Genomic DNA, 12,025 nt, shown 5'->3' with positions numbered 1-12,025 from the left:
TATGTTTCATCTTTATCTCTGATGTTCAAGAAACCTCCCAACTTTTCTTTAACAAGAGTCCTGAGTAAAGTTAATTTCAAGCTCAAATCACTTCAAATTCCCAGAACCCATAAGCCAGATGTGAAGATTACTCTCCACGGCTACAGAACACCAGGGGCTCCAGCAGTCCCTCCCCCCAACCCCCCACAGCTGGCCGTGAGAGCCTCTGGGGCCTCGGCGCGTGTACTTGGGACACAACCAAGCCAGTGGCAGCGACACTGACTCTGCCCACCACCCAGGACCTTCTGAGCACCCACTGACAGGACGTGAGCAAGAGAATCATGAGAATTACACAGAGAGCAGAGGAGTGTCACATATGATCAAGCAAAAAAGTTAGAACAACCACGTATATGTTCATTCAGAAACTCATTTAACGGCCAGGTAGCCTTTTTTTCAGGGACACAGAAATCAAGAAAAGGCTTGGGAACTGCTGTCTGAAATTTTTTTACAATTTGATTGATAGTAAAAATCAATAAAACCACTAAAAAATATACTACCACATATAGTGGTCCACTTTGCCGGCTTTCTTAAGGTCAAACAACTCAGCGTCAGTGCACAGCACAGCAGGACCAGCAGAGGGCCCCGCCAGCTCCCACGTTCCCAGTGAAAACGGCCATCCTTCCGCCAGGACTTCGCAGCCAGGAGTTTAGCAGTCCCAAGAAGCTGTGGTTCTGAGCTCTGACCCACTCCCCTCGGAGGCCTCATTGCTGAAGCGGCCCCTGACCAGCCGCAGCCCCGGGCGTAGGCTCAGCCTCCCCTGCAGAGCTGGGAGGCCCCCACTTAAACCTTGGGCCAGAAGCTGCAGCAAGACCCATCCCTCCGGGGAGGCCTCCCCCAGAGCTGACCCCAGGAGGGCTCCTCACCTGCAGGGACGCCGGTCTCCAGCAGGCTGGGACTGTGCAGCGGGAAGCTGGCCGCAGCCACGGGGGCATAGGAGAGCACAGATTCTGCCACAGCCACGGCCGGGTTGGCGGGGACGGGGCTTGGCTGGATCACGCTGACAGGGGCCACCACCACAGAAGACACCAGAGGCTGGCTGGGGTCCCGGTAGTCGGACAGGTCGATCCTCTTGCCAAGGCTGGGCCGCAAGGGCTCACAGGTGGTGAGGTGGTTGTACATGGCCAGCAAACTCTCTCCCAGGCACTTCCAGCTGCAAAGAGAGGGTCACCGCACCTGGTCAGCACCCAGCATTGGGTGCTCCAAGCATAGGGCCAGCTGGCCTGCGGAGAGGCAGCGGCAACGGCCCCACGGCTGCCATCTCCATGAGGGCAGGCAGGAGCGCTCCTGGTTTTGTTGTCATGGGTATGGACAAAATCCTGAGTCTAACACCACTTAGGTGGAACAGACCAAGCAGGAGCACAAGCCTCACCCTGGCCCAGGCACCTTCAGACTCCACCAGGCGGGCATGAAAACCACTGACACACTTCAAAAGCTCCTTCCCTACAAAGCTGAATTTTTCAATCATCACCAAGTCCATTGTGTGTTTTACTGCACGCTATGTTGTATGCCGCGTGATATGTGTTGTGTCACGTGTGTGTTTTATTGTGGTGCGGTGTGTTATGTTGTAGAGTGTCTCTTGTTTCCCATTTTATGTTGTGTTATATGTTGTGCTGTGGTATGATATGGTGTGGTATGATATATCCATCCACCCATCTCTGAATGTCTTCCCATGCTCTCAGGCTAAAAACTGCACCCTCAGCCTCATGGTGCTGCATGGCCTGACCTAGCCAACTGACCCAGCCTCATCTCACACCCGACCCTCCCACCATGATAGCTTTCTTTCAGTTCTGCAAACAAAATCAGACCCCTGCATACCACAGGACCTTTGCACAAGCTTCTCTCTGCCCCAAAACGAGGCCCTCACCCCCATCCCAGCCTCTCTGCCTGGTCAATGTCACTCCTCTGTCAGACTCTAGCTCCAGTACCTAAGCCTTCCCTGACCCCCAAAGCAGTGCCGACCCCATTATGAGCTCCCCCCAAGGTGCTGTGCTCCTCTCCTCAAAGGGCTCATCAGCTTGGGGCATGTGCCTTTTCTTCTGGGTGACTGACTACCCCTCAGATCATCCCCAGGGAGGGACGTGCCCACCATGCTGAGTCGGCATTACAGGGCACAGTGCCTGGCATGAAGCTGGCATCCAGTAAATGCTGAGGAAAGAATGAAAACGGAAGGTATTCTAAAATCCAGAATCTAACCAAATGGAGACTCCTGAGACTGGAAGGGATCTCCTACCTGTTCTTTCCCTGTCTTCAGTAAAGGCTACATGCACACGGGAAGAATTTGCCCACAGCTGGGTTATGTCTAATGCCTTAAGTACACAATTTCATTTACTCGTGCCTTGTCTAGTAGGCACTGACTAGACCAAGGGGTGGCAAACCATGGCCCACAGCCTGTTTTATACAGCCCACAAGCTAAGAGCCAGCTAAAGGGTTGTTACACACACACACACACACACACCCTGAGGAGAATATACAACAGAGATGGTACCTGGCCCACAAAGCCTAAAGCATTTACCACCTGGTCATTTGCGGGAGAAGTGTGCTGAGCCCTACGATAGATTGTGGTTATTTTAAAAGCCCGACCCCTTCCCTCCCAGAGAGGGACTCCGCGCTCTTCCTCTAGTAACCCAATCCCAGACTTCACTCCAGCCAAGCCCATCTCCTTCATGCTTCCCTTTGGCCTTCCCCCTGCATGAGGGTGGCCGTGACACCAGTTCACAGCTTCTCTAGTCCTATTGCCAGGACCCTCTCCAGCCCTCTCCAGCATTCTCAGGCCTTCCCCTCCTTCACTGTAAAGGGAGGCACTCAGGGCTCTTCCCAAACTCCCAACGTCCCAGCTAGGGAGCCCACACTCAGACAGGATGGGGCTCCTGACCCAGCTGACCAAATAATGGGAAGGGCAACTAACAAGAGTCTGAGAGCAGCCCCAACTTCCTGACCATGTCAGAGTCCAGGCGGGAGACATTCCTGGGACACTCAACATGTGGAAACACACAGGCAGTTGTACCATGGATCAAATGCCAGCCCCTCCTGAGTGTGTGCAGAAACGCTGGTTCTGTGCTGGCCCCCAGCGGTTCTATTTCACTATCACAACAACTCTGTAAGAGATGATTGCTCTCCCTGCTTTTAGGAGTGGCGAGTAGCATCCCAGGGTCACCCACTTAGGGGTGCCAGGACTGGCCCCAGGCCTGTCTGATCCATGGTGGGAGCCCCAGACCACTATGGGACAACACCTCTGAGAAGGAGAACACTGCTGTCAAGGCATGCTAAATTTAAAGATTCAAGATTCAAAGTCAGAATTTTAAAAAACAAAAACTACACACCAGATCTCACTAAGGGGCTGAATGACCCCAACTCTGGGAGGCTGCCAATACCCGTTTTCCCTTCCCTGGGGGGCCTCTCACACACTGTGGGACTCACAAGGGCTATGAGGAGGCCCATTCTCCAGGGCATCCCGCGTGGCCCCAGAGGGACAGCAGGCGCTCAAGAGCCATGGAACCCACACCTGGGATCAACTCCAGACTCTCCATTCACCATCTGACTGCTCTGAACCCCGTTTCCACCGGTCCAGTGTACGGCAAACGTTACTTTCCTTTTCCCCTCTGGGAAGGGCAGACTGAGAGGGGGCTTGCAGGGATGTGGCAGGTGGCTGTCATCAAGAATGGCAAGAGCAAAGAGAGACTTCAACTGGGCGTACTTGGGAGAGGCCTGGCCTGCCTCTTGGCGGCCAATAAGTGCGTGCACGCCTCTAGGTGTCTGTCTAGCATGCACCCGACCCCCACTCACACCATCAGCGCAGGGGTAGGCCTCGGGGCCTCTCCCTCCTGCGCAGGGCCCACCAGCTGACCCAGCACCCCCACAGACCCGGATGACCTACGTGAAGAAGGGGATGGGCTGCACCAGTTTCAGGTCTGGCTCCTTCTCCCTCATGGTCAGCGCTTGTCGCTTCTTCCGCAGCCCCAGGGCCTCCTCTACAATGGCCTGCGTCTCAGCTGCGCTCACTGACACATCATGGATTGACATGTCACTAAATCGTGTAAGACAGAGAGAAATTACAATGTTACAAACTAGAGCAGAGGCTGAAATTTTACAGACAGGGATGCAGTTAAGTTAATACCCTTTAATCTGTATTAATTCTTCCTACAAATAAAATAACCCCTTGAGTCTGGCCTCTAAGGGCAGTAATTAGCATTCTTAATACCCACATACAATACAAGTGACTAATACCCTTTGTTCCCTCTACAATTCAAAATTGAGCAAAGGGTTTTCATATGTATTAACAATATCACAGTAATGTCCGAAAAGCCACAGAAAAATAAAACCTTGTTCTCAATTATTTACAGAGAAATGTAAAAGAATGTAACTTTCCCATCCTGCCCAGCCCAAAAGTCATCAGACTACCGAAGCTCACCAAAGTCCCTGGTATAGCCAAACTACAGAAAGGGCAGGGGCTGTGAGGCCTCAGGTGCCCTCACACAGACACACGTCCACCTGAGGCAGGCCCGGCAATACCTGCAGGCTCTCCTGCCCGGCTGTCCTGACGCCTCTCAGCAGGGCTCTACCACAAAGCCATTTGCTTACAGATTTACTTTTCCCTTTTATCTCTCTCTGTTAAGATGGTTAGTACCATCAGGACAGACATGAACAAGAAATACAGTCTTATGAGGGATAGACACAGAGATAAATAACCACTAACCCCTCACCAGCTGAGTTGCAGGGGCCAAGGACCAGAGGATGGAGGAGTTGGTTCATTGGGAGGGTTGAGGGAGGGAGGCAACCAGAGTTTGGACAGCTGCCCAGAGGTGACCTGGGAGCTGGAACATGAAGGAGGAGCAATGGCATGACAGGTGGAGAGGTGGGAAGTTGGCCTTCCAGGTGAAGGCATGAGGGAGCCAGGGCACAGGGACAGGATAGGGCACAACTGGGCCAGGCCTGGAATCTGTCAGGGACCTAGGGCAGTCTTCTCCTGGGGCAGGGAGAAATAGGAGGCAAGGAGAAGAACTAAGGGGGTCAGACTGTAAAGGACCTCCTGGGTGATGCTCTGAGCATGAGCTTTGTCCTGGAGGCAAGGCAGGGTGTCAAGGTCATATCTAGGACAGTGAACTTGGGAAGCACCTGGGAGCAAAGCCCTGGAAAGGGAAACGGTGGGTAGCGGGCAGATAAGGTATACAGCAGGCTACCACAAGCACCCAGAGGAGAGCTGGTGAACGCCAAGAGCCAGCAGGGCAGTGGGAAAGGCGGGCAGCAGAGAGCCAAGGAGGCACCGCCGTGATTAGGCACACAGGCGAGTAATAGGCAAAGCAGGATCAAAGCCAGGTGAGGGGGTGCAGTGGGGGATGAAGTGCAGGGGCTCAACTGCCAGGGAGTCAGGACCTGAGAGAAGGAGGTGCACACACCTCCTGCCATCCACCAGCCACACACTGTTGGGGGAGAGGGGAGTGCAGAACCAGCACAGGAAGAGGCAGAACCCACCATTTAAGGAACATTCGGAGGGAGTCCTTCCGGAGACAAGGCTGTTCTTCAAAGATCTTTTCCTTGAGAACCAGTCCTTTGCTGTACCGGCAGTCCTTCTCCAAAGCTTTGCAGATGAAGTACAGACATGCTGGTAAGGAAAGAAATGATATGATTTCTGAGTGTGCATCCCAACCTCTGGCCTTGCCAGTTAACACCAAGAAAACGTCCCTACTCTGGAATCAAAGACATGTTGGCAAACAATAACGGGATGCTGAAAATACCCCTACTCACAGCAGATGAGGCAAAGCCAAATGCTGATGGGCAAGGACAGACTGTATGATGACCTTAACAGAGAGCCGCGGGTATTACACACAGACCCTTAGCCCAACAATCCACTTCTAGGAATTGCTGCAAAAACCTACAGGCCCACAGTGATTGGCTATTGGCTAATTGGAAAAGAGCCTTCAAAAAATCAGGAAAGCACTCAGCACCACTAGGGGCGCCTGGTTAAGGAAAGCGTCCCCAATCCACACACTGGGTTGCTGAGGAGCTGCTGTACCAATGGTTGAGGGGTGTCTTCTCTGACCAGAAGGAAGGCCACAAGACAGCCTGGGAAAAAGGCAGGAAACAAACCAGCCACATGGTGTGACTCCATTTGTACACATAAAACTGGTTTCTGCTCCTTTTGCTTATCTGCATTTTCCAATTTTCCTCCTTCTCTCTTTTTTTTTTAACTGTTCTTACCAAAAAAGTTATTGCCTGCAATTAAAGGCATGTACATCATTCATGTCAACAAGCCTTCTCAAATCAATGATCTGGAAAGCCTATCCTTCTCTACCTCCTCCAGGAGTGGAGACAGTCACAGGCAAAGCAACATAAGAGAAAAACCGGGATGGCAAGGAGTCACGAAGCAGAGCTGCGATGTGAACTAGGAAAGTCTCTGATATTTATAAGTGGGAATAGCCCCTGACAGACGTGACTGCCATAAATAAGTCTCCAGCAGGCCCGGTGCCACCAGGCCTCACCTGTGAATACACAGGGAAAACCAATACAGTGCAGCCAAGTACCAGCTCTGCTCCAACTGGGCACTGGGACCACTACCATGCCCTGCTCAGCTTCAGAGTCTGAGTGTAGATGGATTGCAAGCCACTGCTGTCAAGAATAACCAGACAGGGGCGCCTGGGTGGCTCAGTTGGTTGAGCGACTGCCTTCGGCTCAGGTCATGATCCTGGAGTCCCTGGATCGAGTCCCGCATCGGGCTCCCTGCTCGGCAGGGAGTCTGCTTCTCCCTCTGACCCTCCCCCCTCTCATGTGCTCTCTCTCATTCTCTCTGTCTCAAATAAATAAATAAAATCTTTAAAAAAAAAAAAAAAAAAAAAAAGAATAACCAGACAAAGAAGGAGCCAGGGGTGAGGAGGAAGGAAAGGGAGAACAGAAGCAGAGATGTGGGCATGGAAGCTCTGAGAGACAGAAGGAAGTAGTGTCCTCCTAGAGTTCCATAGAAGGAGAGAGCAGAAACCCATCACAAAGCTCCACAGTACGACGCTGTCCCCCGCAAGGCACATGAAGGCTGTGCAACCTATGCAGAGGGAGGGTCTGGGTGGTCCCGGCAGAGCCCAGCAAGCTGCTGACCGAACAGCTGCACAGACGACCCAGAGGCTCCTGCCCCACACAAACAAGAACACGGTTTCTCTGGGACCACAGCGGGACATGACAGTGGCCATCAGAGACGCCCAGAGAGAAACCCAGGGAGGCCCGGAGCACCTGGAGATGCCGGCTCCCAGCAGGCGTTTCGGCAGTGGTAGAGCTCACCGCACTAGCTGTACTACAGTGGCGCTCCCACAGACGCAGGGCCTGGGAAGCTCCAGAGGAACAAGAGGTGGTCAGCAGGCATCAACCCCAAGCACCACTGCCTACTCATCGCAAGTGAATAAAAGCCACTGGGAGTCGATTTAACATGCTGCTTTTACTTTGGGGTTTAAATGAGTGTCAGGTCTGGGACGCCTGGGTGGCTCAGTCAGTTAAGTGTCTGAGTCTTGACTTTTTGGCTCAGGTCTTGATCTGTGTCGTGAGTTCAAGCCTTGGTTTGGGCTCCACACTGGGCGTGGGGTGTATAGTTACACACACACACACACTGAAATCAATAAATGGTGTCAGGTCTTTCAGGGCGGGGCTCCCCCAGACAGAGCAGCCATTCAGCCCCCCAGGCCTGTTTGCCCCCAAGGACTTAAGTTTACCAAGTACAACTTCTCCTACCACAAGAGAGGGGTACAAAGAACTAAACCCGGTGGCTGGGGAAAGAAAGGCAGAACACAAGACTGTCCACTTCAGGTGGCCCCCAAGCTGCCAGAAAAGCTTCCAAGAGGAGCCTAAACACCTCTCGAAGAAGGAGCTGTGAGAGTCCAAAGGGCACCTCACAGCGCTATCACATTGTGCTGGTGGGCGTGAAAACTGGGGCAAGCAGAACAAGTGCCATGTCCACTGAAGGACACACACGGAGCATTCACAGCAGTGTTAGGCACGGACTCGAGTCTGCAAACGACCCGATGTGCAAGCACAGAATGGTCCAATTGTGCAGACGCACATAACAGACAACACGGCAATAAAGAGGCCCGAGTGATGGCCCGGGTGCCCTCACAGATGGGAAGACCACAGCCCAGGGAGCCAGGTGAGAAGAGTACACGCTGCCACCTGATGCCACCTAGAGGAGCCTCGACAACAAGTAGAGCTCCTCTCTGGTGACAAAAGGGAGAAATCAAGATCACCTCCTGGGTGGGAATGATTGGAACGGGAGCGAAAGCAGCCTGCCTTCTGGGGCTCTAGAAATGTTCTGCATCTTGGACATGTTTCACATATACATATTGTGCACTCTACTGTGTGTGTGTGTGCTCCCTCAATTAAAAAGTAGTTGTGGAGAACCAGAGGTGGGGAAGCGTGAGCAGGGCCTAGTGCCTCTCTAAACACTCCACACTATTTGTCTTTAAAAAAGGGAAGGGAAGGAAAAAGCCTCTGCCAGTCAGTCTTCCAGGCCTAAACCTTTAAAATGATAGCAAGTGCTCATGGGCATGCCTGTCCTAAAAAGAGTAACTGGGCCCAGCCAGGTACAGTGCACCTTCACACACTGGACCAACCTGCAGCATACATAGTGGACAGAGCCCTGGGCTCCCACTGTGCTCAGTCCTGCTCCGAGCACTCCTGGAGAGCCTCCTTCCTCTCTGGCCTCAGAGGACACCCAGAGGAGGCTGACTCCTAGAACACCTAATCAGTGCCTGCTTCAGGACCAGCCCACGCAAGGGACAAAGGAATTCTCTGCAGAGCAGACAGAAAGGCTGGAGCCAAGGAGCTTGAGCAACTGGAGGGCAGACTGGGGCTCCATCTGGCAGAGACCATTCTAGTAGCCCTGCTGCTTTACAAAGGAATGGACCCTAAGAGGTAGTAAGGTCCCCAGCACCAGAAGGAGTCAAGCTGCAACTGCTAGGCCATCTATCAGCAAGTTATAGAAACAGGTTCTGGTGCAGGATGGGACAATGCAGGGATGAAATGAAATAAGCGAAGGGAAAACCACTCAGAGAGCATGCTACCTATCACCACAATGCACTCAAGAAAGCTCAACTGAGTGAGAAAGACACATGCGATAAAGCAGGAATGCAAAGCCATCTCCCTTCCTGACAGGCAGAAAGCACTTCAGTGCTAACCTGGCCTCCAACTTACCCAAGCTGCCCTCCCTCCTCTGTCTGCAAAACACGAGCGCATGGGAGAAAGCCATCAAAGCCTGACTCACTTGTGTAATCGCTGAGGGTGTACAGGACAGTGATGAGGTTGTCCAAGCAGGGCCAGTGGTCAGGATTGCACCGCAGCCCTTCCTCAAAAGCATGGCGAGCCAGGGGGACCCGGATAAGCCTCAGGGCCACATGTCCGATTTTATACCAGAGGTTGACATCGGTGGAGTCCAGCATGACTGCCTGGAAGCAGCACAGAGAGTGCACACGCTCAGTCGGCTCTCTTGCTGAGCGGGTGCCCATGGTGATGGGAGGGGCAGAGCACCAACCTAGCCACCCAAACCACCCAGAAAAATGGCAAACACAAGTTACATGAACCAATTTATCGAATTCAGAACATCTTGACATAGTTTGTCACTCTGAACATCTGTACTCCTTACATATTTGATAAAGGAAGTGAAAATACCATTAAAAGCAAATGGGATTTGTAGGGTATTTTTGTGGGATTCAAAATTTTTATTTAGGGGCGCCTGGGTGGCTCAGTCGTTAAGCGTCTGCCTTCGGCTCAGGTCATGATCCCAGTGTCCTGGGATTGAGCCCCGCATCGGGCTCTCTGCTCCGCGGGAAGCCTGCTTCTCCCTCTCCCACTTCCCCTGCTTGTGTTCCTGCTCTCGCTGTGTCTCTCTCTGTCAAATAAATAAAATCTTTTAAAAAAAAAAATTTATTTAATTTTAAATTATGGGATTCTAGGAAGATTATGGGCTCTGGAGACAGACCTCAGTTCACATCCCTGCTCCTATACTGACTGGCAGCATGATCCCGAGCCTCAGTCCCCCCACCATGAAAATTAAGATAAAGACACCTTCCTTGCAAGATGATGTACGGTTAGCGCATGTGTGGAAAGGAGTCCGCGTGGTGTCTGGCACCACAGAGGTGCCCACAGAGACAGTGATGGTAACATAGAGATCATGGCAATACTGTTATGAGCAGGTACAGGGTGCCAGAGGTCAGGCTGTGTTCTTAGTACCAATTCATTCGGTTTTCACAACCGCCCTCTTTCTTACCATGCCCACTATACTGGTGTAGACCTGGAGACCCAGAGAGAGTCAGCAACTAGCTGCGGCCACACGTGCCCTGAGTGGCAGAAGACCAACGCACATGTAGGCCCCTGCTCTCTCTGAACGCACTGCTGTCAGCTGATAAGGGTCTCAGGGACCACAGCTTGGTGATGCACCACTACAGATTCTTTTTAGCCAAGAAGACCACAACCTCACCCCTTCCACCAAGAGCTTTCAAAAACCCCAAGAGGCTAATAAACATTGCCAAAACCACACCTCCAAGTAGAATTCCATCGCGGTCTCCAGGTCCTCTCGCTGGGCTGCCAGCTGGGCCAAGTTCTTATATGTGGAATATTTCAGCATCAGCCCAGGGTGCTTCAACCCTTCTTTCTCATCACCAGACGAAACTGCCTGTGAACAAAAACAGAGGTCAAGAGTGACACCTAGGCCCTGAAGCCTCAGCAGGCAGTCAGCAGGACACCTGGCTTCCCAGCTGGCCTCTGCTGCGGAGGCCCTTGGCCCAGTCCAGTGCCACCCTCCATTGGAAAATGAAAGCTCTACACTAGATGTTCTTGGGGGACGCCTCCAGCTCCGAGCAGACAGAGAAGGAAAGCTAGATCACCACAAGGCAGTTTGCAGATAGTCTCGGCACCAAAAGAGACAGAGGGAACCCTCCGCATCGCTACGGCCATGCCTGAAAGGTCGAGCCTGGAGCCTGCAGCTCCCCGGCAGCAGGCCTTAAGAGGGAGGACAGGATAGGAGGAGGCCACCTGGGGGCAGTGGCAGGGTCTGGAGGTGGCCAGGCAGCCAACTTACACATCCCTACACATCCCACAGCAAGAAGAGCATCAGATTAGGAATCAGGAGGCTGAGCTCCCAACTCTGTAACTCATCACGTAACTGTGAACAAGTTACTTTAAGAAGTTAGTGCCCTGACGACATCTGTATTACAAGGACAGTAAATCCTACCCTAAATATCAAAAGTGTGAGCCAGGGGCGCCTGGGTGGCTCAGGCGTTAAGTGTCTGCCTTCAGCTCAGGTCATGATCCCAGGGTCCTGGGATCGAGCCCCGCATCGGGATCCCTGCTCAGCAGGGAGCCTGCTTCTCCTTCTCCCACTCCCCCTGCTTGTGTTCCCTCTCTCACTGTCTCTCTCTCTGTCAAATAAATAAATAACATGCTTCATATAAAAAGTTATTTCACTACAGCTTTTATGAAAACTCTCAGAAAACCCTACCACTTCTAAGACACCACCAATGAGAAAAACTACTGCTCTAACCATGGGACAAAGTAAAACATTTTCTAACAGAAAAACTCGGCGGCACAAAGAAATTCTTTCCAGGGGCGGGTCCGTATCTCAGCCTTGTCCTGGGACAGGTCACATTCACATGACATTCTTCTTCATGATCAGAACAGATAAGACCTGGGGCGCCTGGGTGGCTCAGTCGTTAAGCGTCTGCCTTCAGCTCAGGTCATGATCCCAGGGTCCTGGGATCAAGCCCCGCATCAGGAAGCCTGCTTCTCCCTCTCCCACTCCCCGGTTTGTGTTCCCTCTCTCGCTGTGTCTCTCTCTGTCAAATAAATAAATAAAATCTTAAAAAAAAAAAAAAAAGAACAGATAAGACCTGAGAACATGCAACCTTTAGGAAGCACCCCTTGACTAATCCAAGAAATCTACCCTAGCACTCTTATGGAATCCCAACAAGAAGACTAAAAAGCTCAAATCAAACCTCATTCCTTATTCCTTATTCCTCAATCC

General features: G+C 52.1%; 1 protein-coding gene across 1 annotated transcript in view; it reads right to left on the bottom strand.

Annotated features, from left to right (window-relative positions):
- CABIN1 (calcineurin binding protein 1) overlaps window positions 1–12,025 on the bottom strand; it is a 155,512-nt gene that overhangs the window by 121,519 nt on the left and 21,968 nt on the right. Inside the window, 5 exon segments of the mRNA XM_044921054.1 lie at window positions 903–1,189; window positions 3,914–4,063; window positions 5,509–5,638; window positions 9,272–9,452; window positions 10,544–10,678. Of these exon segments, the coding sequence (XP_044776989.1) occupies window positions 903–1,189; window positions 3,914–4,063; window positions 5,509–5,638; window positions 9,272–9,452; window positions 10,544–10,678 (883 nt within the window).

The sequence above is a fragment of the Neomonachus schauinslandi genome, chromosome 14 (genome assembly GCF_002201575.2).
Source record: "Neomonachus schauinslandi chromosome 14, ASM220157v2, whole genome shotgun sequence".
Classification (NCBI taxonomy): domain Eukaryota; kingdom Metazoa; phylum Chordata; class Mammalia; order Carnivora; family Phocidae; genus Neomonachus; species Neomonachus schauinslandi.
Note: the sequence above shows the minus strand (reverse complement) of the source record. Positions and strands in the feature narration are given on the sequence as shown.